At 47.5% G+C, this 24,879-nt stretch overlaps 1 protein-coding gene across 7 annotated transcripts in view; it reads left to right on the top strand.

Annotated features, from left to right (window-relative positions):
* The window catches only part of CPT1B (carnitine palmitoyltransferase 1B), a 42,837-nt gene that overhangs the window by 2,934 nt on the left and 15,024 nt on the right, over positions 1–24,879 (top strand). Inside the window, exons 8-19 of one of the 7 annotated variants that reach the window (XM_061418977.1) lie at positions 807–914; positions 988–1,072; positions 1,682–1,877; positions 2,180–2,365; positions 2,445–2,550; positions 2,640–2,756; positions 3,169–3,333; positions 3,410–3,544; positions 3,635–3,787; positions 4,281–4,394; positions 4,911–5,003; positions 20,519–20,627. In XM_061418977.1, the coding sequence (XP_061274961.1) occupies positions 807–914; positions 988–1,072; positions 1,682–1,877; positions 2,180–2,365; positions 2,445–2,550; positions 2,640–2,756; positions 3,169–3,333; positions 3,410–3,544; positions 3,635–3,787; positions 4,281–4,394; positions 4,911–5,003; positions 20,519–20,627 (1,567 nt within the window). Of the gene's footprint in view, positions 1–806; positions 915–987; positions 1,073–1,681; positions 1,878–2,179; positions 2,366–2,444; positions 2,551–2,639; positions 2,757–3,168; positions 3,334–3,409; positions 3,545–3,634; positions 3,788–4,280; positions 4,395–4,910; positions 5,050–5,187; positions 5,714–9,836; positions 9,994–12,972; positions 13,056–20,518; positions 20,628–24,879 lie in introns of those variants that run through there. The other 6 variants (XM_061418978.1, XM_061418979.1, XM_061418982.1 and 3 more) reach the window with 6 other exon arrangements.

The raw sequence follows: 24,879 nt of genomic DNA, 5'->3' as shown, positions 1-24,879 counted from the left end.
TCTGTCCCCACCCTGGTCTCGGGGCAGAACCTGGAGGACAGCTCAGAGCCGCGGCGGTAGTTTCCACGAGCAAGTGGAGGTTCTGGAGTGAGGCCTGAAGCAGAGGGAAGATGGGGGTGCGTGACCTACAACTGTCGTCGGATCTGAAGAACCGAGTCGACCCCGCAGCCTGATGCTGTCCCCCCGGGGCTCCTCAGGCTCACTGCCCTGCCCAGCTCAGGCTCTGTCATTTCCTTCCTTGTTCTCCCACTGGCTTTCCAGCCTTGACTTCCCAGCTGTCCTGACAGCAGGGAACTTCCTTAAGTGCGTCTTAAGTAGATCCAGAGTTGTTTCTCTTAGGGCTCAGGTCCCTAACCTGTCGGTTCCTACCCCATGGGAGCGGCCCTCCTCCTGCTCCCAGGCCATGGCTGCACAACCCGCTGGGGGTGCCACCCAGCCACAGGCCTGCTCACCTTCTCCTCTCCTTCTTCCAAAGCACATTTCAAGTAGGGTGCTGCCATCCCCCTCCTCCACAAAGTTATCTTTCTAGAAACCTATGTGCAGCTTGTCTAGGCCAGAGGGTTTAAGCTGTTCTGTGGTGGCGGAACCTCTTCCTCCAAGAAAAATAAACAAAACGTCAACAGCTACAAGGGGTTTGGAAAAGTAGCTCAGGTCGAAGCCAGGGCAGGGGGTGATACGACCGGTCACACGTTTCACCTCAGAGAGTACGCAGGATGGACTGGGGAAAGGGGACGAGACGCCCAGACAGAGGGGCCACCGTGCACACGTGTCGCAGCCTCCCTGCAGGCTCTGCTGTCTCCCTGTAGGACCTGGTGCTCGTCAAGAACACGGACGTGCAGGCTGCCCGCCTGGGAAATGCTGTCCACGCCATGATCACGTATCGCCGTAAACTGGACCGTGAAGAGATCAAGCCTGTGAGTTGTGTTGGGGGTGAGGGCACGACCGGAAGAGGGGCCGCATCTGAGTCGTGCCGGCCCTTCCTCCCAGGTGATGGCGCTGGGCCTCGTGCCCATGTGCTCCTACCAGATGGAGAGGATGTTCAACACCACTCGCATCCCAGGGAAGGACACAGGTACGGGGTCGCAGCCGGGCACGCGTGCCGGGGTGTGGGTGGAGGCCCCTCCCTGCCAGCCGTGGGCCCACCACGCCAGTGCCCTGCTGCATGCTGCTCCCTGAGCATCCTCAGCATCTTAGGGTTGTGAAACTGCGAAAGATAGTTTGTGGCCGATAGTAGACACTTACTGCTTACAGGCACAATGCTACTACTGGGACCCTGAGAGGCCAGGACAGAGCCCCTCCCTGCAGGGGCTCCCGGTGCAAGGGAAGAGTCTCCTGCACAAGAGCGACAGAAAGCCTAATGGAGCTCCTGCCTTGAGGAGCCTGTAGAGGAGGAGGGGCGGGCTTGCCCAGGGCCACCGGAGCAGCACCTGCATTTCTGGCTCCAGGACAGTCTGTGATTTCCTAGAGCTTCAGATTCGTCTTCTGTGAAATGCCTCTCAGGGGATTGTGGTTGGCATTAAGTGAGAGACATGGAAATTCTGGCTCAATGCCCAAAGGTTGGGGGAAGGCAGGCCAGGCGGAGGTCCTCATGGCCACCTGGTGTGGGGCTGGAGCCTTCGGGGAAGCATGTGGGGCGGGGGACCCCTGCTTCTGCCTGAGTCCACCCTGGCCTCTGCCACAGATGTGCTCCAGCACCTCCCGGACAGCAGGCACGTGGCTGTCTACCACAAGGGCCGATTTTTCAAGGTGTGGCTCTATGAGGGCTCCCGCCTGCTCAAGCCTCGGGACCTGGAGATGCAGTTCCAGAGGATCCTGGACGACCCCTCCCCACCCCAGCCCGGGGAGGAGAGACTGGCAGCCCTCACTGCAGGGGGAAGGTATTGGGGCCCAAGTTGGGGCGCCAGGAGGAGAGGAGTTCGGTCCCACGTGCCACCCTGGAACTCAGGCAGGAGGCCTGACAGAGGGAGGGATGTAGGCCCGGCGTGCCCGGTGTTGACCAGGACCTGCCGTCGTCAGGAACGCCGGTGGCAGCAACGGGGAGTCGCTGCTGAGACCTCTAGCTGCTGTGACCTCTAGCTGCTGCTGGCTGGATGCGGCTTTGCAGAGGCTGCAGACACAGGTCCTGGGCAGGGCTCTCATCCTGCAGGGGTCCCCCCTCATTCTGCCCTTGTGCCCTCAGAGTGGAGTGGGCACAGGCACGCCAGGCCTTCTTCAGCTCTGGCAAGAACAAGGCTGCCCTGGATGCCATCGAGCGCGCTGCGTTCTTCGTGGCTCTGGATGAGGAGTCTCACCACTATGACCCAGAGGACGAGGCCAGCCTCAGCCTCTACGGCAAGGCCCTGTTGCACGGCAACTGCTACAACAGGTACCACGCCCCGGCTCCCCCGCACGCGGGCCCCGCACTCCCCCCGCCTCCCCCAACTGCCCTTCTCCTCCCGCTGCAGGTGGTTCGACAAGTCCTTCACACTCATCTCTTTCAAGAATGGCCAGCTGGGACTCAACACAGAGCACGCGTGGGCAGACGCCCCTATCATAGGGCACCTCTGGGAGGTAACAGGCCCCGGGAGGGGCCCTGCAGGGCAGGCTCGAGGCGGGGTGGCAGGGCAAGGATGGCCTCTCAGCCTGACCTTCCCTTGCAGTTTGTCCTGGGCACCGACTCCTTCCATCTGGGCTACACAGAGACGGGGCACTGTCTGGGCAAACCCAACCCTGTGCTGCCCCCACCTCAGCGACTCCAGTGGGACATTCCTAAGCAGGTGTGCGGGCCGAGAAGGGGCAGGGGTGGCTGTGTGAGAGTGACAAGGGCCTGAGATGCCCTGCAGGCCTCCCCTTTGTCCCAGCCCCACTCTCAGGGGAAAGGTCCGAGTGTCTCTCATGGTCCAGACCGACTCCAGGGAGAACAAAGATCCCAGGACCGTCTGGGGGTTGGAGAAATACGTGAGGTGTGAGCTCATGTCTGGGAAGCACCTGTCAGTGCTCCCTCCCCCCCAGAGCCCAGCGGGGCCTCTGTGCTGACGCCCCCGGCCTGTCTGTGGCATCTCCTCCTGAGGACATTGAGGCCTACCCAGCCTTGCCTTCCTCCGTTACCAGCCCTCAGGCCTTCTGGACATGACCCCGGAGTCCTGCTGGAGAGCTCTGCCCCCAGCTGACCCCTCCGTGTCTTGGCAGTGCCAGGCGGTCATCGAGAGTTCCTACCAGGTGGCCAAGGCGCTGGCGGACGATGTGGAGCTGTACTGCTTCCAGTTCCTGCCTTTTGGCAAAGGCCTCATCAAGAAGTGCCGGACCAGCCCTGACGCCTTCGTGCAGATCGCCCTGCAGCTGGCGCACTTCCGGGTAGGAGCCCCGGGCCGCCGAGCAGGCGGGGTGGCACCCGGGTGCACCCCAAGGTTCACCCTTCTGTGTTCCCCAGGACAGGGGCAAGTTCTGCCTGACCTATGAAGCCTCAATGACTAGAATGTTCCGAGAGGGCCGGACGGAGACCGTGCGCTCCTGCACCCGCGAGTCCACAGCCTTTGTCCAGGCCATGGTGCAGGGGCGCCACCTGGTAAGCCCCCGTGGCCTCGTGCTGGCGACTGCTCGGCCTCTGCGGGTTCGGGGTCAGACCTACTCTTCACGGCCCTGTTTCTGCCCCCAGAACGAAGACCTCCAACGTCTGTTCCGGAAGGCTGCTGAGAAGCACCAGAATATGTACCGCCTGGCCATGACAGGAGCGGGGATTGACAGGCACCTCTTCTGCCTTTACGTGGTCTCCAAGTACCTGGGAGTCGAATCCCCTTTCCTGGCTGAGGTCAGTGTGGACGGGCATGTCTGTCCGCAGGCCCGCTCTCGGTGGCTCTGCCTGCTCCATGCCCCGCCCAGGCCTGTGGACTGGCCCCAAGCAGCAGCCTTCCCCTTGGCGAGTGGGTGTTGGCGTGAGTGGGGATGGACGGACAAACGTGACATGTCAGGGGGTGGCAGCACCCATGAGGGAAATGCAGAGGCTCAGGGGGACTGGGGTGTCCGGGCGGAGGGAGCCTTCAGTGCCCAGACAGCCACCAAGGCCGTGGCGTGGGATAAGGAGGTACAGCTCGGGGTGCGGGTAGAGGCAGGGGCGGGACAGGCAGGTCCCATGATGGAGGGTTCTGTGCAGATGCTGTGACAGTGGGAACAGACCGGGGACCAGGGCCACAGTCAGGAAGGCCCTGCATCCGTCCCTTCTGCATCCTCAGCCGGGACAGGTGCTCAGGTACCACTGTCTGCAGGTGTGCAGAGCATCTGACTGCAGGGCCTCCCTGTCACAGGTGCTCTCAGAACCCTGGCGCCTCTCCACTAGCCAGATCGCTCAATTCCAGATCCGTATGTTCGACCCAAACAAGTACCCCAAACATCTTGGTGCTGGCGGTGGCTTTGGCCCTGTAAGTGCCCTTGAAGGTGGGCAGGTGGGCGGGACTAGGGGACGGGCGTATCATTGGGGAGTGCAGGGACTCAAGGGGGTCAGACCAGAGGCAAGAGCACAGGCCTGGACCTGCCTGGCATGGGAACAGAATGGGTACCTGTCGACCTGTGGGGAGGAAAGTGGATGGGACCTCACCCCTGCTGGAGTGACCCTGCCTGGAGCTGATGCGCTCTCTGAAGGGGGCTTACAGAGAGTCCAGCTCTGCCACTGAGATTCACACAGGCTAGTTGGTCAGGGAGCTGGAGACGCCGTGGAGAGAGGCGGTGCTCTTGAACCTCCTGAGGGGACGCAAGGTTGTGGGTCCCCTGGTGGGGTCTGCAACCCTGGGGCACAGAGCTCCTCTGTTTTCCCACGGTTTCCTGGGGGTGGGCCCCTTCCTGTGAATCTTGTCCGCAGAACAAGGATAACATCAGCTTGGCTTTCAGATCTTCAAGGTCAGCTCACCTCTCCTTTTTTACCCTCCACACTGCCTCAGGTGGCAGATGACGGCTATGGAGTTTCCTACATGATCGCGGGTGAGAACACCATCTTCTTCCACGTCTCCAGCAAGTTCTCCAGCTCAGAGACAGTGAGTCTGCCTTGCTGCTACTCTGCCTGAGGAGGGTCGGCCCAGGGCGCGTCTGGAAGGACCCTTGCTCCTGGGGCCAGGGGTCGGGGGCTCGCCCCCAGGGCACGTCTGGAAGGGTCCTTGCTCATGGGGCCAGGGGGCAGGGGCTCGCCTGGAGGTTGGTCTGAACTCTTGACTTCCACAGAATGCCCAGCGCTTTGGGAACCAGATCCGCCAAGCTCTGCTAGACATCGCCAATCTTTTCCAAGTTCCCAAGGCTGATGGCTAAGGGCTGGAGAGATGCCAGCTGCCCTTCTGTCCCCACAGAGTGGAGGAGGGGGCCTGTGGTCGGCCTGCAGGCACAGGGGTGGCAGCGCATAGGTGCCCAGGCTCCAAGAACATCTCCGGAAACAAGTGCTCCCCCAGCTGACACTGCTCCCTGAGGGCTCAGGTGGCGGAAGTAGGGCTGGAGGGAATCTTGATTTTTTTTTTTTCTTGCTAGATGCTAATAAAAATAAGGCTGTATGGTTCTGTTTTAGCCCTTAAGTACCTGTAGGTTTTTTTGGGGGGTGGGGGACTAGGAGTCCCTTCCCTTGCTCTAGCTCAGGCCAGCAAGGTGGCCAGGGAAGGGCTAGGGCTGGAGACTGTGAGAGGCTTCTGACCTGCTTTAAATATGGGTCTCTGCTGTCCACACCCCACATGCACTTGGAATAAACTCTCGCTTGAGAGCTCCCACCCGTTCGCTGGTGCCGCTGTTTGTGTGCTGGAGCTAGGGCCCACCTGCCTCCTCTGTACCTCCCTGGGCGGGAGCACTGCTCTGTGGAGGCCTCAGCATAGGGAGGAGCTGCAGTCCCAGGCCTGAGTCTGGGTGCCAGGTAGTCATGTCTGTGAGGGCGCATAGGATAATCTGGAGCAACAGGCATTCCTTCCTTCAGGCCGGCTTTTTATTAAAATAATATTACGAGTAAACAAAAAAATTAATATGAAAGTATAAGGAGGTACTCAGTTACCATTACCACAAGCCTGAACAAATCTAGATCTCATTGCTCCGCTAGGTGCTGAGAACCAAATGTGCATTAGATACAGTCCTCGGCCTTCTCTTATTAGCCAGTTTCTGCTGAGCAGCCACCGTCTCCTTGGCTCCATGCGGGAGACTCCGTGGTGAGCAAGGCACCACGTGCCCACGAGCATGTCACCACTCAGTGAGGCAGGCATGGGTCCGGGGACGGAGCGGCTGGCAGGGACACCAGGAGGCTTTTGAGTAATCCATTTAGCAAGTGCTTACTGAGCACTCAGTGTGCTAAGCACTGGGACACAGCAGTGAGCAGAACCAGCAAAAACAATCCCTCCCTGTGGGGCTTCAGAGTCTAGTGAGGGAGAAAGGCAATAACCAAGAAGAATGAGCAAATTACATAGTAAGTCGGATGGTAATCAGTGCTAAGGAGAAAAATAAGTGAGGGGAGGAACAAAGAAGGGATGGGTGGCAATTTCAGACAGCGTGGCAGAGCCAGGCCTTCCCGAGTGGGGCCATTTGACTCAAACCAGCAGGAGAGGAGGATGCAATCCATGTATATACCTGAGGGCACAGTATTTCAGGCCAAGAGGGTGGCAAGAGTCAATGCTTCATGGTGGGAGGAGCCTGCTGGGGTAGAGGAACTGTTCCCGAGGCCTGTGGCTGGCGTTAGGTCAGGGGAGGGGCAGCGGGGGCCTCGTAGGCCAGGCTCTAGCTTCTTGTCATGATGTGGGAAGCCACTGGGGTTTGAGCAGAGGATGATATAATCGGTTGTAAATTTTAATGGGATCATTTTGGCTAACCAGAATAATATTAGAACAAAGTAGGGCACAATACTCTGGCCACCTAATGAGAAGAACTGACTCATGGGAAAAGACCCTGATGCTGGGAAAGACTGGGGGCAGGAGGAGAAGGGGACGACAGAGGATGAGATGGTTGGATGGCATCACCGACTCAATGGACGTGAGTTTGAACAAGCTCCTGGTGATGGACAGGGAGGCCTGGCGTGCTGCAGTCCATGGGATCGCAGAGAGTCGGACACGACTGAGCGACTGAACTGAGCTGAGGGCACGATGAGGATAGAAGCAAGATGTAGCAGTGAGCACTGCTCCAGGTGATGGTGGAGTTGGGAGAAACTAGGGGACTTAAACTAAGGGATGAGAATCAAGAAACTAGGGAGCTGGCAAGGGTAGTTCACATTTTATTTGGGTGTCTGGGTGATTAAAATTTTTAAGTGTTTGAATCTGACATGACTGTAAGAAACGTTTGTGAAAATGCCTCAAAATCTTGAAAATATAAATTGAAAGAAAGGAGATTTAGGCTCCTGATAATAGCTTTGAAGCTTGCTAGAACCCTGAGAGCATGAGATGATTCCCAGGACAGAGGGTCCTAAGCTCTTTTTTTTTCCCCTTTTTATTTTGTACTGGGGTATAACCAATTAACCAACAATGCCATGACAGTTTCAGGTGAACAGCAAAGGGACTCAGCCATGCATATACACATAACCTTTTTTGGGTCTTGTGAGAAGCTCATAAAATACAGCTATGCTCACAAAATGGTACACTCCGTATCTGAGCTTTCTTGGGCTTCCAAAAGTACCTTCACAGACCTTTGCCTCTCAGGTGCCTGCGTGATCTGCCCTGGGAAACAGTCTGGATTTGGTTGGCCTCTGGGAGACATCAGCTTACCCGGCCCTGGGAGGACAATGAGCCGACAAGCTGGCTTTTAATTAAGGTTAAATTCAGTCAAAGTTCTTTTATCTTATCTGTCCTTGGTTGAAATAAGAGAAGAAACCACAGTGCTAAACCAGGGTATAAACTTCCGATGATTACCCACCAAATGCAAATCTGTATTAGTAACCCACAGATGTGCAGATACGCATTACTAGTTAAGGCTAGCAGTCATAAGAGACAAAGCCTGAAATCTCAATGGCTTAGCCCAATAGAAGTTTAATTTTTATTCAGTTGGCTGATAAGAAGACTCTGCTCCATACCATGATTCAAAAATGGGCTGTTAGAGGTCCTGCTTTCCTCAGGTAGCTCCCTAGTTGCCTTGGAAATCAACATCCCTCAGGTCCATGGAGGAGAGAGAAAGAGGGCTTACTCCTAGGCGGCTTTTATGGACTTGGCCTGGTAGTAATACAGAGCATTTCTACCCACATCCCATTGGCCGGGACTCATACTGCAAGGGAGGCTGGGAAATGTAGTCTAGCTGTGTGCCCAGGCTATAAAGGAAACATTTGGTGAACACTTAGCCAGTTTCAGATGCACAAGTGTATGGGCAGATAGATGTCTCTGGACTCCCTGGCAGTCCATCCATCTTGGCATGGTCTTTACAGGGTGTTTCAGACACCCACCTCCACCTTCCAGGCCCTCACATTTCAGATCAACTGATTTCTAGTCTCTTACGCTCCCCTACAAGAAACCTGAACCCCAACTTCACTCTTCATTTCTAAAGGAGGCAGGCACATCCACACCTTTGCCCTTACTGAACCTCCTGTCTGGAATCCTGTCCCCTTTCTCAGGCTGGTAAACTCCTTCCCTGAAGCTGTCTTCATTACCCCTCAGAGCTATTCCTGATTCATGTTTTTCTGGGATGCTATAACAGAAATCAGTCTAGAAAGTCTGAGGAAATGGTGGAGCGATTGGAAGTGTGCAGGAAGGAACAGCCAGAGAACCCGGTTAAGAAGGGGCAGGAACCTGGCAGCCTGGAAAGGGGATGTGGCCCAGACAGAGGACTCAAGAAAGAGACGTGTCCTTACTCTGTGCCCAGAACTGTCTGGCTCAACTCTAGATGTGTTTCCTACTCTGCTAAGGATCAGAATCCCTGAGAGTGGGTCGCAGGTTTGTCAGGGATCTCAGAGTTCAAGGTATTCAAAACTGAAGTTAACAACCTCCTAAACTGCCTTCTCTGCCACTCTTCCCCATCTGAGCCAGTGGTATCACTCTGCAGCTCCTCATCCATCCCTTCTTTCTCCCTCATTTCCCACATTACCAAGCCTTGTCAAGTCAATCTTCTAAATGGCTCTGACTCTGTATTTCCCTCCACCATGACCACCCCCTCCCCTGTGCCTACCTCCATCATCATGGACCCAAACAGCAACAGCTGCTCCATTTCTACTCTCCCTCCAGCAGCCTGAGCGACCCCTTCACCTTGTCACTCTTAGGCTTACCACTCTCCTAAGGTGCCCATCAAACTCTATCTCCTTGGACTGACTTATAGGAGCCACAGTGATCTCTTTAGCCTCCTCTTGACCAGAGCTTTATGTACAGCCCCTCTGGAGTTGAGTGGCACTCTCACTTGGCCTTGCTTGGTGATCTGTGCTTTACTGCCTGGAGGCCAGGGTACCTGGCAGACCGTGGCTGGAACCGGTACCCAAACCTCCCAGATGGGGCCTGAGCTAGGCCCCTGCCTCATCTCCTTGAGCCTCAGCACTCTCTTCTGTGAGGCAGTTGTAACAATGTTGGCAGCGCATGGTAGCTGTGAGAAAAAATATTTGAGCACTCACTACTCACTCAACAGTGGTTACTAGCAAGTGCCCTCCTGTATACTGGGGACACAGTGGTCAAGCAGACTGCCCAGCGTCCTCAGACTTACGATCAGGAGCAAGGGGGAAAACACTCGCATCAGAACGGGGGTGTCCCCCTCTCATCTGAGGTTTGCCGTGCCTCAACCTCAGCCACCCCTCAATCCATGCTCGGCGCTCATTGAAATGTACCCACTTGTGCAACCAGCCAGGGCAGCCCCGCTCCTTCCGCCCTCAGCGACCGGCCAATGAGACCTCAAGGCCAGGACTTGGGACCAGCCTCAGGCGTGCGTAGGCATGTGCTCGTAGCCCCGCCCCTTCCGCTCCAGGAGACAGCCAATGAAAGCCAGAGATCAGCTCCAGGGGCAGGTCTGGTAACGGAAAGGGGAGGGGCGTCACTCTGAGGAGAGGCCTCATGCCTCAGGCGTCAGTGGCAGGTAGCTGAACAGGACCCGAGCGCAGGCAAGTGGGAGGTGAGAAGGGCCGGACCGCCTGGGGATTCCGTACTCTCCCTTGGTGCCCCAACCCCCAAACCATGGCATCCCACACGGTGCTCACCGTCCGACGCCAGACCGAAGGTGTGGCAACTACCAATTCCTCACCCCGGCCTTCTCACCCTGGGTCATCTCATCCTGAGTCTCCTCACCCATGTCTCCTCACCCTGGGTCTCTTCACCCTGTCTCCTTGCCCCTCACATCCGGCCCCTCACAGGGTCTCCTCACCCGTGTCTCCTCAGCCGGTCTCCTCGCCCCTCGCAGCCGGCCCCTCTCCGAGGTCTCCTCACCTAGCCCCGCCCCTCACCCGCACCTCCCGCAGATCCTCAAATTGCACGCCCTGAACTCCATACGCGTGAGCCGCTCACCCATTACCCCACACCTGGACTCACATCACACAGCTCGAATTCCTCACATCTGCACACCAGGCGTGGTCCCAGACTCCCGAGGACCACCGCCCAGAGCATTACTCACACATTCTATTCCCATGCTGTTCACACCACCACACACACACACACACACACACTCCACAGAGAATCTCTGATCCAAGTACCCCTCTCATCCTCTCACATTTCTCACTCCAGCAAGGCTCCCAGATTCCATTAAAGCTCTTCTTACTGGGCAAGACCCTTAGACCACAAACAAGGTCCCAGGCCCTTGCAATTCTTATGCCTCTGAATTCCTCAGTCCCCAGGACCTACATTCCCTATGCCTTCACACCCTAAGGTGATCCCTCAGTTCCTTCCCAGCCCCACTTTCCCTCTGCCCACCTAACCCCCACGGTTGGCTATTACCCTCATTCCCCTGGGCTTTGGCACTGGCCCAGGTCTCCTCCCCATCCTCAACCTGCTCTCATCCTAGACAACCTCCCAGAAAGGAATGAATGGACCTTAATCCCATGGTCTTCTTCTTCCACTTCAGCTCTTTTCCTGGATCTACTTTCCAGACTTTTCCCTCCTCTGAGATCCAAGGTTACTCTTCCCACAGGCTCCATCCTTCTAGCGGCCTCATGCTCTAGCCCCCAGTCTACCTGCCCCTCAACTCCATGTCCCTTGAAGCCTCTGCTTTGTATCCACCTCCATCTTACACACTGCTTACTTGTGCCTCCACCACCCCCACGTTTCAACTCCCAGGCCAGTTACACTTCATCCTGAGGATACTATGCAGCCATGTGACCTCAGTCATACTACCACTGCTTCTCTGCTGCATGTCTGTGTGCCTCTAGTGAGGCACAGAGTTCTGCCAAACCTTTATCCTTCTCCTCAAACCAAGATAGTCTATTCTTGGAGGGGGAGGACTTTTTTATTGCCATCCATAGGCAAGCTAGAGACTTCAACTTTGAACATGGACTACCTGGACACTTACCTACTATACTGCACCCTTATCTCTTTATCTTCCCTTACCTTCATAGGTTAAGGTGACACTCTTCCTGTCTGAGACCAGTCCCTGCACCATCAATGACCCTTTCTCCTTAGTCTTCAGCCTAGTGGAGGCTACTCTCTAGTTTTGGTGTGTGGGCTTCTCATTGCATTGGCTTCTCTTGTTGTAGAGCATAGGTTCTAGGGCTCTCAGGCTTCATTAGTTGTAGCACTTGGGATCTAGAGCATGTGGGCTTCAGCAGTTGTGGTGTGAGGGCTCAGTAGTTGAGGCTCTCAGACTGTATAGAGTGCAGGCTCAGTAGCTATGGCACATAGGCTTACTTGCCCCTTGGCACATGGAATCTTCCATGACCATGAATCGAACCCGTGTCCCCTACATTGGCAGGCAAGCTCTTAACCACTGGACCACTAGGGAAGTCCAGTTGTCTGTCTCTCTTGACTAGAGTGAAAACTCCACAAGGGCAAGTTATTATCTGTTTTGTTTGGTGAAATATCCCTAAGCACCTAAAACAATGTCTGATATTCAATAAATATGAATTTTTTTTGACTACATGAATTAATTTTCCTCCTTTCCTCCTCTCTTCTGTTGGCTTCAAGTACACACTCCCCAGTTCACTACACTTCTGACTGCTTATCAGAGCCTTTTATATCCTTCTTTCCTTCTTAAGTGCTGATTTTTTGTTTGTTTTATTTGTCTGCACTAGGTCATAGTTGCAGCATGTGGGATCTAGTTTCTTGACCAGGGATTGAACCCGTGCCCTCTGTGTTGGGAGTGTGGCATCTTAGCCACTGGACCATCAGGAAAGTCCCAGTGCTGATGTTTTTAAGGGCTTCTTCCTAACCCATTTTCTCTTTTCCCTTTATATATTCACTGTGGATGATTTCATCTTTTCCCATGATTTAACCACTATCAATTCTTTTATTTTCAGCTTAACCTCTTCCTAGGATTCTAATCCTACTTTTCAGGTGTTTGTTGAATAGCTCTGCTTGGATCCCTGATAAGCACCACACACTCAAGCTGCCCCAAATTGAACTCAATAACTTCTCCATCCCATCCCTTCGCCTCCATTGCACCAGTCATCCTGATAGTCATTCTCCAAACTACCCACTGCATTGTCTGAGGCAACTGGGAGAAAATGTAGTGCTATGGAGCTCTATCTCCCAGACAAGACTAAGTTTCCATCTAACATTTCAAACAGTAGAATGATAAAAGCATGAAGGCAAGAGAGAGCATGATGAGTTCAGCTTTCTCAATGGCGTGGCTATAATGGCCTTTTTATAGGAGAAGGCTTTGGTGAGAAACTGAGCAAGGACATTTGGCTGAGTGACTATTGCAATTCGTAGACTCTTGCTTTACAAGTTTCTTTTTACCAAACTGACTTCCTTGATGACAAGATGGTGTACTTATTTTTTTAATCCTTACTTTTTGTGGTGCTGCTTGACATATGGTGAAAGTGAAATTGTTCAGTCGTGTCCGACTCTTTGCGACCCCATGGACTGTAGCCTATCAGGCTCCTCCCTCCATGGGATTCTCCAGGCAAGAGTACTGGAGTGGGTTGCCATTTTCCTTCTCCAGGGGATCTTCCCGACCCAGGGATCGAACTCGGGTCTCCCACGTTCCAGGCAAACGCTTTAACCTCTGAGCCACCAGCTTGACATACGGTAGGTACCCACATTTGCAAAATTATGTATTTAATATGACTGAAGCCTAGGATATATATATGAGGATGTGGCTCAATACTGATAAGTGTGAGCTTTTGTGACTTCAAAGACATTATTTAAACAGAAAATTTGAATGTTGTTGTTTGAATATTTGAAATGTTTGAATGCTTGTTGTTGTCATTCAGTTGCTAAGTCGTGTCTGACTCTCTGCACCCTCATGGACTGTAGTTCACCACGTTCTTCTATCCTCCACTGTCTCCTGGAATTTGCTCAAATTTGTGTCCATTGAGTCAGTGATGCTAACCATCTCATCGTCTGTCACTCCCTTCTCTTCTGGCTTCAATCTTTCCCATCACTAGGGTCTTTCTAATGAGTCGGCTCTTTGTATCAGGTGGCCAAAGTATTGGAGCTTCACCTTCAACAGTCCTTGCAATGAATAGTCGGGTTGATTTCCTTTAGAATTGACTAGTTTGATCTCCTTACAGTCCAAGGAACTCTCAAGAGTCTTCTCCAGCACCATAGTTCAAAAGCATCCATTTTTCAGTGCTCAGCCTTCTCTATGATCCAACTCTCGCATCTGTACATGACTACTGGAAAAACCATACTTTTGACTGTATGGACTTTTGTCAGTAAAGTGAATGCTTACTTTGATTTTTTAAATTAATATTTATTTTTTAAAGTTACTAATCTAAAATTCTAGTCTTCCTTGAGTATTTAAGCTTAGTTTATAAATTTTATTCTAAATGAGATTATTTATTAGATTGCTTATTCTAAATAAGACTATCTTATTCTAAATTTTTAATCTTATTCTAGCTCTAGCATATTTTTAATAATAAGTTAATGTTTTTGTTCCATTTGAAACTTAAATTATAAACTTAATGTATCCTATTTCTTTAAATACCTCAATTGTCTTAATAATAAAATTTCCTACCTTCTTATATATTCTTATAAAAATCATAAATAAAACTCATAAATATGGTAAATCTCAAGTTCCCTTAAATGTCCTAAAACTCCTATAAACTTACCAAGATTTTTACTTAAAATTAAAGCCATAGTCAGTTTCACATTTTAAACTCCAATGACAAAGCTGACCAAATTCTCATAAACATTCAAATGCATATAATATCAAAGAGTCATAGTACAGGTATCCCTTGCTTTGCAAGGTTCACTTTATACCACTTCACTTTTATAAAAAACCTACAGCAGTACCTGTTTCACTAACAAAGAGAAATATGAAGAGGATTTTCTCTTTTATGGGGAAAAAAAAAAAGGTGAAAAATAGAAGTAGCATCCAGGATTTTGTTTTGCAACAAGTCATATAGAGACAGTGTGCACCCCAAACAGTGAGAGTGGTAACACCAAGCTCATTCCCCAGGAATTACTCTCTGCTTCTCAGCACCAAGGTGTCACAGCTTCGAGCTCTGTGAGCATCTATGCTTTATCTTGATTTATTTTGTGTATTTGTTAGCAACATATGTCTTGAGGTAATTGCTTCTTTGCCTTATGCCATTTTGGTTTATGAAAGGTTTTGTACAAGCATTCTACTTTTGGACAAGGAGGCAAACCTGTAGTTTTATGCTTCTAATATTTCTTATTTTAATTTCCTTTCTTCCCAGAATTATAATTATTCACCCATATGATTTTTAGGGTTTCATTATCTTATACTTTTATTTATTTTTAACTTTTATTTATTTTTAAATTAAAGTATAATTGATTTACAATATCATGTTAGTTTCAGGTGTACAGCATAGTGATTCAATTTTATGTACATATATTTATATCCATTTGCAGATTGCTTTCCTTATAGGTTATTACAAAATATTGAGTGTAGTTCCCATTGTCTTGTACTTTTTAGAGTTGCCTTTTCAGCTTGTTGAGATTTCATTATGATCAGACGACATTGGCTGGGGTTCAGTAACTCTCTAATAGTCTGCACTTGGCTTCCAGATCATTACTCTCCTGTTTCTCCTACCTCTGTGGCCCCTCTTCGTCAGCCTTTTAGGCTGGTTCCTTTGCATCTCCCCAGTCTTGATGTTGAGCCACTTCTCCATCTGTGTTTTCTCCCTTGATCTCACCCATTCTTATGTCTTTAAATATCATCTATATGCTTATGACTCCCACATTTCTATCTCTCCCTTAAATTCATTTATTCAGCTGCCTACTCAGTATTCCCACTTGGATGCCTCATGAGCATCTTAATATGTTCAAAACTGGATTATTTCTTTTCCATGCAAACTAGCTTCTTCCAGTCTTCCCCTACCTCAGTTAATGGTATCACCATTTCTGGTTGCCCAATCAAATGCCTTAGGATTGTACCTAACTCCACATTGACTCATCAGCAAATCTTGTCTGCCCTCCCCCGGTCCTCCTTCATGCTATTTCCATAGTCCTATGCTGATCTGAGCTATTATTATCTCAGTTCAGTTCAGTTGAGTTGCTAAGTCGTGTCCAACTCTTTGTGACCCCATGGACTGCAGCGTGCCAGGCTTCCTTGTCCATCACCAACTCCCAGAGCCTGCTCAAACTCATTTCCATCGAGTCAGTGATGCCATCCAACCATCTCATCCTCTGTCATCCCCTTCTCCTGCCTTCAAGTCTTTCCCAGAATCAGGGTCTTTTCCAATGAGTCAGTTCTTCGCATGAGGCGACCAACGTATTGGAGTTTCAGTTTCAGCATCAGTCCTTCTAATGAATAGTCAGGACTGATTTCCTTTAGGATTGACTGGTTTGATCTCCTTGCAATTCAAGAGACTCTCAAGAGTTTTCTCCAACACCAGCACCATAGTTTGAAAGCATCAGTTCTTCGGCACTTAGCCTTCTTTATGGTTCAACTCTCACATCCATACATGACTACTGGAAAAACCATAGCCTTGACTAGACAGACCTTTGTTGGCAAAGAAATATCTCTGCTTTTTAATATGCTGTCTAGGTTGGTCATAGCTTTTCTTCCAAGGAACAAGCGTCTTTTAATTTCGTGGCTTCAGTCACCATCTGCAGTGATTTTGGAACCCAAGAAAATAAAGTCTCTCACTGTTTCCATTGTTTCCCCATGAAGTGATGGGACTGGATGCCATAATCTTAGTTTTCTGAATGTTGAGTTTTAAGCCAGCTATTTCACTTTCCTCTTTCACTTTCATCAAAAGGCTCTTTATTTCTTCTTTGCTTTATGCCATAAGGGTGGTGTCATCTGCGTATCTGAGCTTCTTGATATTTCTCCCAGCAGTCTTGATTCCAGCTTGTGCTTCATCCAGCCTGGCATTTCGCATGATGTACTCTGCATAGAAGTTAAATAACCAGGGTGACAACATCGTACTCATTTTCCAATTTAGAACCAGTCTGTTGTTCCCATATCCAGTTCTAACTGTTGCTTCTTGACCTGCATACAGATTTCTCAGGAGGCAGGTAAAGTGGTCTGGTATTCCCTTCTAATTTGCCATAGTTTGTTGTGATCTACACAGTCAAAGGCTTTGATGTAATTAATAAAGCAGAAGTAGATGTTTTTCTGGAATTCTCTTGCTTTTTTCTATGATCCAGCAGATGTTGGCAATTTGATCTCTGGTTCTTCTGCCTTTTCTAAAACTAGCTTGAACATCAGGAAGTTCACAGTTCATGTACTGTTGAAGCCTGGCTTGGAGAATTTTGAGCATTACTTTGCTAGTGTGTGAGATGAGTGTAATTGTGTGGTAGTTTGAACATTCTTTGGCATTGTCCTTTTTTGGGATTGGAATGAAAACGGACCTTTTCCAGTCCTATGGCCACTGTTGAGTTTTCCAAATTTGCTGGCATATTGAGTGCAGCACTTTCACAGCATCATCATTTAGGATTTGAAAGAGCTCAACTGGAATTCCATCACCTCACTAGCTTTGTTCGTAGTGATGCTTCCTAAGGCCCACTTGACTTCTCATTCCAGGATGTCTGGCTCTAGATGAGTGATCACACCATCATGGTTATCAGGATCATGAAGATCTTTTTTGTACAGTTCTGTGTATTCTTGCCACCTCTTCTTAATATCTTCTGCTTCTGTTCAGTCCATACTATTTCTGTCCTTTATTGTGTCCATCTTTGCATGAAACATTCCCTTGGTATCTCTAATTTTCTTGAAGAGATTTCTAGTCTTTCCCATTCTATTGTTTTCCTCTATTTCTTTGCATTGATCACTGAGGAAGGCTTTCTTATCTCTCCTTGCTATTCTTTGGAACTCTGCATTCAAATGAGTATATCTTTCCATTTCTCCTTTGCCTTTAACTTCTCTTTTCTGTTTCTCAGCTATTTGTAAGGCCTCCTCAGACAACCATCTCTCACCTCCATTATTCCAATGACCTCCTCTTAACTGGTCTCCCTGCCTCCACCCATGTGCATATAAACTGTTCTCAATCTAGTGATTTATTAACGTCTAAATCAGATTATCAACCTCCAGGCTCCCATCTCACTCAAAGAAGAAGTCAAAGTCTTGGCCTGTGAGGCCCACCTCAGTTTTGCCCCACCGCTTTTTGACCTTTTCTACTTACTATTCCTTTCACTCTGTCTGTTCCAACTATACCACCCTGGTTGCTCTTCCTCCCACTCATCCAGTCGGCTCCCAGCTCAGGGCCTCTGCTTTTACTATTTGTTCTGCCTGGGATGCACTTTCCCAACATATCTGTATGACTCATCGTCCTCTCACTTCCTCCAGGTCTCTAGTCAAAATCACTTCAGGAAAGCCTTTCCCTGCACACTTATCTAAAGAACAGTCACTGCTGTATACATATTTTCTCCCACCTTCTGTTTCTGGTTGACTTTTTTCTTTAGCACTTATCCCTCCTCTTATTTATTTCACTTATTAATCTTATTTGTTTCTTCTCCTCACTAGAATATAAATTCCATGAGACCAAGGATTTTAAAGTTTTGCTCAGTGCTTTATCTTCAGAATCTAAAATAATGCTCAATAAATAACTGTTGAATGTATAGATAAAATGTTAGTGAAACTTTATAACTTAATGAATTGAGCAGGCAGTCCACACAACTTAGATAGGAATTATGTCATTACCTATTTCTTTGCTTTTGTGTAGGTTTTTGTAACCACCCACATGATAGAATTATTTCACTCCATTTTGTACTTACTTAGCTGTTTCGTAAGAAAACTGTAGACTTTTTTAACTTTCCAGAGTTTTGTGTTAGTTTCATGGATAGTTTTTCATTACATCTCTTGTAAATACACAACTCTTGTAAATTTTAAATAATATCTCATTAAATGTTGGGTCTCTTAAGGCTTTCAGTTATTTGGTCATATCTTGGAACCAGATGAGAATAGTGGCAGTGAGGAGTTAGATTATGAAGGATCTTATTTCTGTAGTAAAGAGGTTATATTTTATCCTGAAAGAAATAGGAGCTATTGAAGAGTTTCAAGCAATATGACATGGTTCGTTTTGCATGTTAAGAAAGGTCACCCTGGGGGTGAACTGGAAAACAGATTGGACATGAGGAAGCTGCAAGCAGGGAGACCAGTTACAATTCGAGGACAACAGTCCAAATGAAAAATGAAGAGAGCCTGTACCATTAGGTCCAAGCTTTATATTTTCAGCTCCAGCCTACCTCCTGAACTCCAGGCTGTTGTATTCAACTGCCTATTTGTATCTCCAATTGGAGGCCTGGCTTCCCTCATAGCTCAGTCGGTAAAGAATCCGCCTGCAATGGAAGAGACCCGGGTTCAATTTCCTGGGTTGGGAAGATGCCCTGGAGAAGGAAATGGCAATCCACTCCAGTATTCTTGCTTGGAAAATCCCATGGACAGAGGAGCCTGGCGGGCTACAGTCCACGGGCTGGCAAGAGTCGGACACGACTTAGCAACTAAACCACCACCAATAGCCATCCCATAGTAGTAACATGTTCAAAATAGAGCACCTGGAAATTCCCTGATGGGCCAACAGTTAAGACTCCATACTCCCCCTACAAGGGGCCTGGGTTCATTTCCTGATTGAGGCACTAAGATCCCGCATGCAGCTCCCCTAAAAAAAATAGAGCACCTGGTCTACCTTCTAATCTGCTCCTCTCCTGGTCTTCCCCATTTCCATTAACAACACCACCACCTACCAAGTTGTTCTCATCAAAATTAGGGGTCATTTTAATTTCTCTCTTCCCACCACTTGCCCCTGCAAACCTTGACATAAGTCCTCTACCCAATTCTGTTGGCTCATCTTCCACAAATTAACCAGAACACTTCACTTCTCAATATTGATAGTATCACTGAAATCCGAGTGCTGTCATCTTTAGACCACTTTAGTGCTCTCTTGACTAATAGATCTTCCCACGCTTTCCTCCTCTCGACCTCCTGCAGCAGTCCATTTTCCAGACAGCAGCTGAAGTGTGCTGTTAGCTTAAAACATAATCCCCTGCTCCCTCAATCTCCAGTGGCTTTTCCTCACTCTCAAAATAAAAGCAAAGTTCTTGACTATTTAGTTGACTTCGTGTCCTATCACTCTTCTCCACAGCCCCATTCTCTATCCCTTAAAAAACACTAGGGCGGCTCTTGCCTTTTCTTGAGCCATTCCCTCTGTCTAGAACTTCTCCCCTTGATCTTCAGAAGACAACTCCTTTTTATCTTTTAAGTGGCAGCTCAAATGTCACTACATTAGAAAGGACTTCTCTGACTTCACAGGCCAAAGTATCACTCCTCTGAAAAGTCTTCTTTATTACACCATCCTTTTTATTTTCTTTGTAGCAGTGGGCACAAACTCAAGGTATCTTTATGAATCTGTTAACTTGGCTATTTTCAGTCTCTGCCCCTAGAATGGAAACTCCATGACAGCATCCAGTCTGTTTGAATCCTCAGATACACTACAGTGTCCCCATAACCACAGCAGATGTCTAGCACTTAGTAGACACCCAGTAAAGCTGTAATCAATAGTGGATAATGAAGTGGACCTCTATTAAAGCAGCAGCCTTAAAAAAAATAAATAAATAAAGCAGCAGCCTTGGAGAATGGAAGTTAGGCACTGATAGAAGAGACTTCAAAGAGTTGGATCAGGCTATGATCTCCACAAGAGCAGAGTTCAGTTCAGTTCAGAAAGCACAATCTTTCCTGACCCATAGATAATTTAATGTTTATTCCATGAAAAAATGAAATTGGTGAGTTTTAGTGACCCCCTTAGGTCAGAAAGGGGCTTTGCTTGTGGCTCAGAGAGTAAAAAATCCACCTGCAAAGGAGGAGACTAGGGTTCAATCCCTGGGCAGGAAGATCCCCTGGAGAAGGAAATAGCTACCCACTCCAGCATTCTTGCCTGGAGAATTCTATGGACAGAGGAGCCTGGTGGGCTACAGTCCATGGGGTTGCAAAGAGTCAGATACTACTAACTCTTTAGGTCAGGAAGATAAGAGGAGTTAAAGACAACGTAAGTTTTCTGGCTTGGGTACCCAGCTGTGAGTAGTGGAGCCAGAATTGAAACATGAACCTGTCTCACTGCATCTTCTTTCTGTGCACTTCCTAGATGGCTGATCCTGACCCTGGGGAAAGAAACTATGACAACATGCTGAAAATGCTGTCAGACCTGAATAAAGACTTGGAAAAGCTGTTGGAAGAGATGGAAAAAATCTCAGGTAGGATGTTTTCCCAGGCAGGGTAACTTCCTCCTTTCCAAGAGCTCAAATCCTCCTTATACTTCCAAGCTCAAATCAAGTACCTTCTCAATCAGGTCTTCCCTGACTACTTTTCAACTTCTTCACCATGTAGCTACTATACCACAAGATTTTATGCTAACCACTGATATTGCCTTGAATTGTTTTCTGATTATTTTTGTGTGTTTGCATCTTATTCCAGCAAATGGACTATTATCTTCTTGAGGGCAGAAATAATAACTTCTTTTGTAACTGGGCACACAGTACCATGAAGAACTAGTAAATTGTTAGTCGCACAGTCATGTCCAACTCTTTGTGACACCATGGACTGTAGCCCGCCAGGCTCCTCTGTCCATGGGATTTCCTGGGCAAGAATACTGGAGTGGATTGCCATTTCCTTCTCCAGAAGCAGCAATAGAATTGAACTAATTTCTCCATTTTTTGGAAAAGAATGTTAGTCTGTTATTTTATTTAACATGTTTCCAGTAAGCAGTAACTAGCAGTGGTAGTGATACAATTATAATTTATTTAATTTGTTCTTTACCAGTTCGGAATATATGTAATTCTTAAAATTGTGTGATCCTGTTTTACTAGAGAAAATCACAATGTGAAACAAATTTTAGAGTGCCCAAATACTCTACTTAAATGAAAACAAACTATTTTTAAAGACATTATTAGTTTTTAAGTAATCTCCACTTATTACAAGTCTTCAGAAAATTTCTACTTAAAAATGTTCTCAATTTTGTGCCCACATACTTGAAAGTTTTATATATACCTTTATAAAAAGTTCTAGAATTCATTTCCCACTATAAGTTGTTTGATTGCTTCAATCTAATTAAATATTCTCTTATTTAATACCATTTACTGAGCACATATACATGCTTTTTTAAAAATATAAAGTTAAATAAAGATGCTCCTTCTTGAGAAGTGAGTAGGGACCAGTAACAGACATCAAGATGACTAGTTATATTTAAGCATATAAATTTAAAGCACATCTTAACTTTATGGTAAAGCTGTTGCTGCTGCTGTCGCTTCAGTCGTGTCCGACTCTGTGCGACCCCATAGACGGCAGCCCACCAGGCTCCCCCATCCCTGGAATTCTCCAGGCAAGAACACTGGAGTGGGTTGCCATTTCCTTCTCCAATGCATGAAAGTGAAAAGTGAAAGTGAAGTCGCTCAGTCCTGTCCGACTCTTAGCGACCCCATGGACTGCAGCCTACCAGGCTCCTCCGTCCATGGGATTTTCCAGGCAAGAGTACTGGAGGGGGGTGCCATTGCCTTCTCCGACGGTGAAGCTATAATCCGGCAAATGCTAATAATGATGTACACCAAGTACTGGGGAAGGAGGAGAGGAGAGGCAGACTTCTTGGGAAGGCAAGTGAGGCTTTGAATAAAGCAGAGCATTAGAGAAGGAGTGGGGATTGGACAGATGAGGTCGGTCCTGTGAGCAGAGAAGAGGGGCTGTCCAGGAAAAGAAATAGTCAAGGCTGTGTGCCTGTGAGGGAAAGATTGGCATAGTCAAGAAGTCAGAGTAGGGCGTGACATTCACAAGGTGGCAGGCCATAAAAGAAGAGGCTGAAAGGTGAGAAGAAACGTCTTTAATGCAATGCCAAGTTAAAGAGGTCTACTTTTCTTATGTAAGTGATAGGGAGCCATTTGGAATTTCGAGGAAGTCAGTTGCCTTGCAGAAAGATAGCTCTGGTAACAGTGTGAGGGATGGTTCAGAAAGGAAAGCCTGGAGCAGGAAGGCCAATTAGGCAGGTTTTCCAGAACTAAAGGCTGAAAAGGAGCTGGCCTTAACACAAGCTTGGCACTGAGAACAAGAAGAACATGGCTGATTTCTGTGAGAGAATGTCTTATTGATTTGTAAGAGCTCTTTCTGTATTAAGACTCTTAGGTGCTTGTTCAAAATTGAAGGAAATATTTTTCCCAGTTTTTCATTTTCCTTTAATTTTGTATATGAAGCTTCAGCGAGCAGAAGTCTTATGTAGTAAAAATGTATTGATATTTTCCTTTCTGATTTATTCCCATTGCTTCAATGCTTAGAAAATCTTTCCCTAATTCAAGATCAGTGAAAACAGTCACATATTTTCCTCTACTTTGTGGTTTTAGTGTTTTGTTATTTTTAACATTTAATTCTAAACTATGTGGTATGCCAAAGGAACTAGGCTTGTACTGCATTTTTATTTAGATTCACTGGAATCTCTCTTTTTGGCAAATATTCCAACAATAATTAAGGTGATAGGTAAGTAAGTTATTCAGTTCAGTTCAGTTCAGTTCAGTCCCTCAGTCACGTCCGGCTTTGTCACCCCAATGGACTGCAGCACGCCAGGCTTCCCTGTCCATCACCAACTCCCGAAGCTTGCTCAAACTCATGTCCATCGAGTTGGTGATGCCATCCAACCATCTCATCCTCTGTCGTCCCCTTCTTCTCCTGCCTTCAATCTTTCTCAGCATCAGGGTCTTTTCCAATGAGTCAGTTCTTCACATCAGGTGGCCAAAGTATTGGAGTTTCAGCTTTAGCATCAGTCCTTCCAATGAACACACAGGACTGATTTCCTTTAGGATGGACTGGTTGGATCTCCTTGCAGTTGAAGGGACTCTCAAGAGTCTTCTCCAACACCACAATTCAAAAGCATCAATTTTTCAACACTCAGCTTTCTTTCTGGCCCAACTCTCACATCCATATGTGACTGCTGGAGAAACCATAGCTTTGACTAGACGGGCCTTTGTTGGCAAAATAATGTCTCTGCTTTTTAATATGCTGTCTAGGTTGATCATAGCTTTTCTTCCAAGGAGCAAGCATCTTTTAATTTCATGGCTGCAGTCACCATCTGCAGCAATTTTGGAGCCCACTCTTTCCACTGTTTCCCCATCTATTTGCCATGAAGTGATGGGACCAGATGCCATGATCTTCATTTTTTGAGTGTTGAGTTTTAAGCCAGCTTTTTCACTTTCCTCTTTCACCTTCATCAAGAGGCTCTTTAGTTCCTCTTTCTGCCATAAGGGTGGTGTCATCTGCATATCTGAGGTTACTGTTATTTCTCCCTGCAGTCTTGACTCCAGCTTGTGCTTCATCCAGTCCAGCATTTCTCATGTTGTACTCTACATAGAAGTTAAATAAGCAGAGTGACCATACACAGCCTTGATGTACTCCTTTCCCAATTTGGAACCAGTCTGTTGTTCCATGTTCAGTTCTAACTTTGCTTCTTGACCTGGATACAGATTTCTCAGGAGGCAGGTAAGGTGGTCTGGTATTCCCAGCTCTTTAAGAATTTTACGCAGTTTGTTCTTATCCACACAGTCAAAGGCTTTGGCTTAAGTTATTAAGTAATAATAATTAAGTTGATATTACTAAGGTAATAGTGTTGTATTTAAAAAAATGCTCTCTCACTGTAGAGATGAGGTTGACAGGTATTTATATTGAAACAAGTCACAAAAAAACTTAGCTTTGATGATTTTTAAAATTTGTCTTTGAAATTTTCTGTGTAAAACTGAATTTGTTTGATACATTCAGCTATTGAATTCAAGCAGCTGCACATCTTGGAAGGCTTTTGCACTTTCTTCCTCACAGAAATGAGACAAATGTAGCCCACATCTGCTTGGCATGGATGAGGGTTCTGCTGCGCATGATTCCACATCCCCTCCCTTTGGTGCTTTTCCACATTGCATTCTTTGAACTGCTATAAGGTCCATTATTTTCCCTTTAGGTTATTCTTCCCTTCATTTTAGTTGCACATATTTTCCTCTTTTTATAAGCCTGTTTTTATATAAATATTCTGCATAGTTGTCTAATTTGGGAGGCAATCAAATCTTATAAAAACTTGCTTTAGCAATTTATCAGCTGATAAAGTTATGTTTTTATCAACATATAAGCAACCACAGATTAAATAGTATTAAAATGTTTTGTAAAGTTTATCTTTTGTAGTTTCTTAAAGTAAATAATTTGTCCTTGGCCCCATGGATTCAAATCTAATAGTTGAGAACACTAAAATATTTTTCTACCTGAAGCATAAGCAACAGAACTATTTGTCATAGTGTCCCTAGGACAGGTTAAGACAAATATTGTTTAAAGAAGTAACATGATTTTAGACCAGGATGAATCTCACAACCTTACCCTTTAGGTTAAATTTAAAATGAAGCCCAACACATAAATCTTTAGCCTCTGTTGCCCCTGGGAAGGCTCTTGCTCAATTTTTCCAGTGACCACACAGGCCAAATAAAATCACCAAAG

The sequence above is a fragment of the Bos javanicus genome, chromosome 5 (assembly GCF_032452875.1).
Source record: "Bos javanicus breed banteng chromosome 5, ARS-OSU_banteng_1.0, whole genome shotgun sequence".
NCBI classification, from domain to species: domain Eukaryota; kingdom Metazoa; phylum Chordata; class Mammalia; order Artiodactyla; family Bovidae; genus Bos; species Bos javanicus.
This window is presented reverse-complemented; position numbering and strand designations above follow the sequence as displayed.